The sequence below is a fragment of the Aplysia californica genome, unplaced genomic scaffold (assembly GCF_000002075.1).
Source record: "Aplysia californica isolate F4 #8 unplaced genomic scaffold, AplCal3.0 scaffold01028, whole genome shotgun sequence".
NCBI lineage: Eukaryota > Metazoa > Mollusca > Gastropoda > Aplysiida > Aplysiidae > Aplysia > Aplysia californica.
This window is the reverse complement of record NW_004798298.1, coordinates 154,418-156,681: the sequence shown is the minus strand read 5'-3', so window position 1 is coordinate 156,681 and position 2,264 is coordinate 154,418. Positions and strand designations below refer to the sequence as shown.

Here is a 2,264-nt window from a genome sequence, read left to right as displayed (position 1 = left end):
CCCCCCAAACAAAAAACCCATCAACTTTGTATACCTCCCATTCCCCTTCAACAGCCTCCAACTTTTGCAAGGCAATCCTATACATTGCCGTGAGCATAGCCAAGATATTGTTTCAGTTCTACTCCTTCTTCCACGTGACCACTCTGGTGGGAGTACTCATTTTGCTCAGGTGTGTGCCTTTGACAACCAAAGATCTTGTGGGTGGTTGGCGGATTCTCTGGTGTGGTTTTTCTCCTTCTTTCCAATCAAACACCTGTTGTCCTTATCTCTCTTCCTTTCTTGTGTTTGTTACTCTCTTGTAACACCTCTCACCTTCGACACTTAGAATCTATATGACCTGATTGTGTTGTAAGTGGCGTAAAATACTTACTTAAACAAAGATCAAACACCTGTTGTCCTTATCTCTCTTCCTTTCTTGTGTTTGTTACTCTCTTGTAACACCTCTCACCTTCGGCACTTAGAATCTATATGACCTGATTGTGTTGCAAGTGGCGTAAAACACTTACTTAAACAAAGATCTTGTCAGTTTGCAATTAATTTTTGAACACTTTATCGGCTGCTTGCACTGTATGCTTCCCGGGAAACTAGAATGCTGTTGAGTGCTCTAGGGTCTTGTTGGGGTAATACTATTGTACAGTGCATAGATCTCGCGGTTCAGTGGGATGTGCGCTTTGAAAGTGCTAATGCTTTATTGCTACGACTATTACTATTACTATAGACACATTTTGATATTTGCCATCTTTTAAGTTATTCTTTCCACCCCCGCCTTCCAAAAATCAACAACAACAACAGACGTAATAAACACAACAACAAAAACAACAACACCAACAATAACGACAACTAGAACAACATTAACAACAACAACAACAACAACAACAACAACAATAACAATAACAACAACAACAACAACAACAACGCCCTTTTCCCCTAAAATTATAAAAACAAAGAAAAAAACGAAAAAACAACAACAAAACAACAACAACCGAGTGCTACTGCAGAGAGACGTGTTTTTCACCGACTTCAATCTGGACAAAACAATCATTAATTTTATTGTCTTCCTTCTTCATTAATTATTCGATCTTTATGCTTTGCTTTCAGTATGGCATTCTTGTGTAAAGTCCTTTTCGAATTTTATTCTGTTTCACCCTAAGTGACTGAGACTTTGCATTTATTGGGTTTCAGTGGATTCGGAGGACTCATCTTTCGACTGATTGAGTCCCCTCCAGAGGATATTGTTATACAACAAATCATACACAGAAGAAACCAGGTATTGCTCAACTTACCGGTACCATGAACAATTAACATCCATTTCCCCCTCAAAATGAAAATATCAGCTAGAAGTAAAAGACCTAGACTTTTGATCTCTAACAAAGAAAGATACAGAAGGCCATTCTTACATCAAACTTCTTCCCAATCTTAATCATCTTGTTAAACGTGTTCATATGACCTTAAAGCATGCATAAGAATACCATTGGGTTACAATTAGAATACTGAGTATATATCCAGCTTAACAGTATTATTGTTTATATTACTGTTCATTTATATTATGCATGTGATCGTAAGCCTGTTTGTGATTGCAAGCACACTGCTTGTGTGTGCATGTTTGTGTGTGTGTGTGTGTGTATGTGTGTGTGCGTGCGTGCGTGCGTGTGTGTGTGTGTGTGAGTACATGGTGTAACGCAAAACTAATGTGCCAGGATCTGGACAATAAAAATGTATTTGCCTTATCTTATTTTATCTTCTCTTATAACTGTTTTGTTTTCAGAGTCCAGCCACGTCCTAGTCAAAAAGTCTCAGATTGATATAATATCAGTGCTCTGCTTTGATTGGTTATTTCTATATTCTGATCCTAGGATAGATGAATTAATAATAATTATCATGAAAGAGGAGTGTCGAATTGTAAATATAATAACATTATGTCTGTTGCCGACTTGCCTGAAACGTGTAAAAACCAGCGATGTTGTAAACTTTGCAATTGTTTCGATTTTCCCAAATATAAAAGTTTTGTTTCATCACAGAGAAGAAAGAAATAATGTTATGTACATAGTTGTAGAAAGATCACCCAAGAGGACAGCGAAGTAGAGGGTACGGATTTAGAAGGGTAGAGAGAGTGGTAAGGATAAGAAAAAGAAGATGAGGAAAATTAGAAAGGGGATGACAAGGGAGTAGGAAAAAAAGATGATGATGATGATGATGATGATGATGATGATGATGATGATGATGGGGACGAGGAGAAGGAGGAGGAGGAGGAGGAGGAGGAGGAG

The 2,264-nt window shown here is 37.9% G+C and overlaps 1 protein-coding gene across 1 annotated transcript in view; it reads left to right on the top strand.

The window, feature by feature from the left end:
* LOC101847849 overlaps positions 1-2,264 on the top strand; it is a 15,254-nt gene that overhangs the window by 2,409 nt on the left and 10,581 nt on the right. Inside the window, exons 2-3 of the mRNA XM_005111229.3 lie at positions 55-169; positions 1,183-1,267. Of these exons, the coding sequence (XP_005111286.1) occupies positions 55-169; positions 1,183-1,267 (200 nt within the window). The remainder of the gene's footprint in view (positions 1-54; positions 170-1,182; positions 1,268-2,264) is intronic.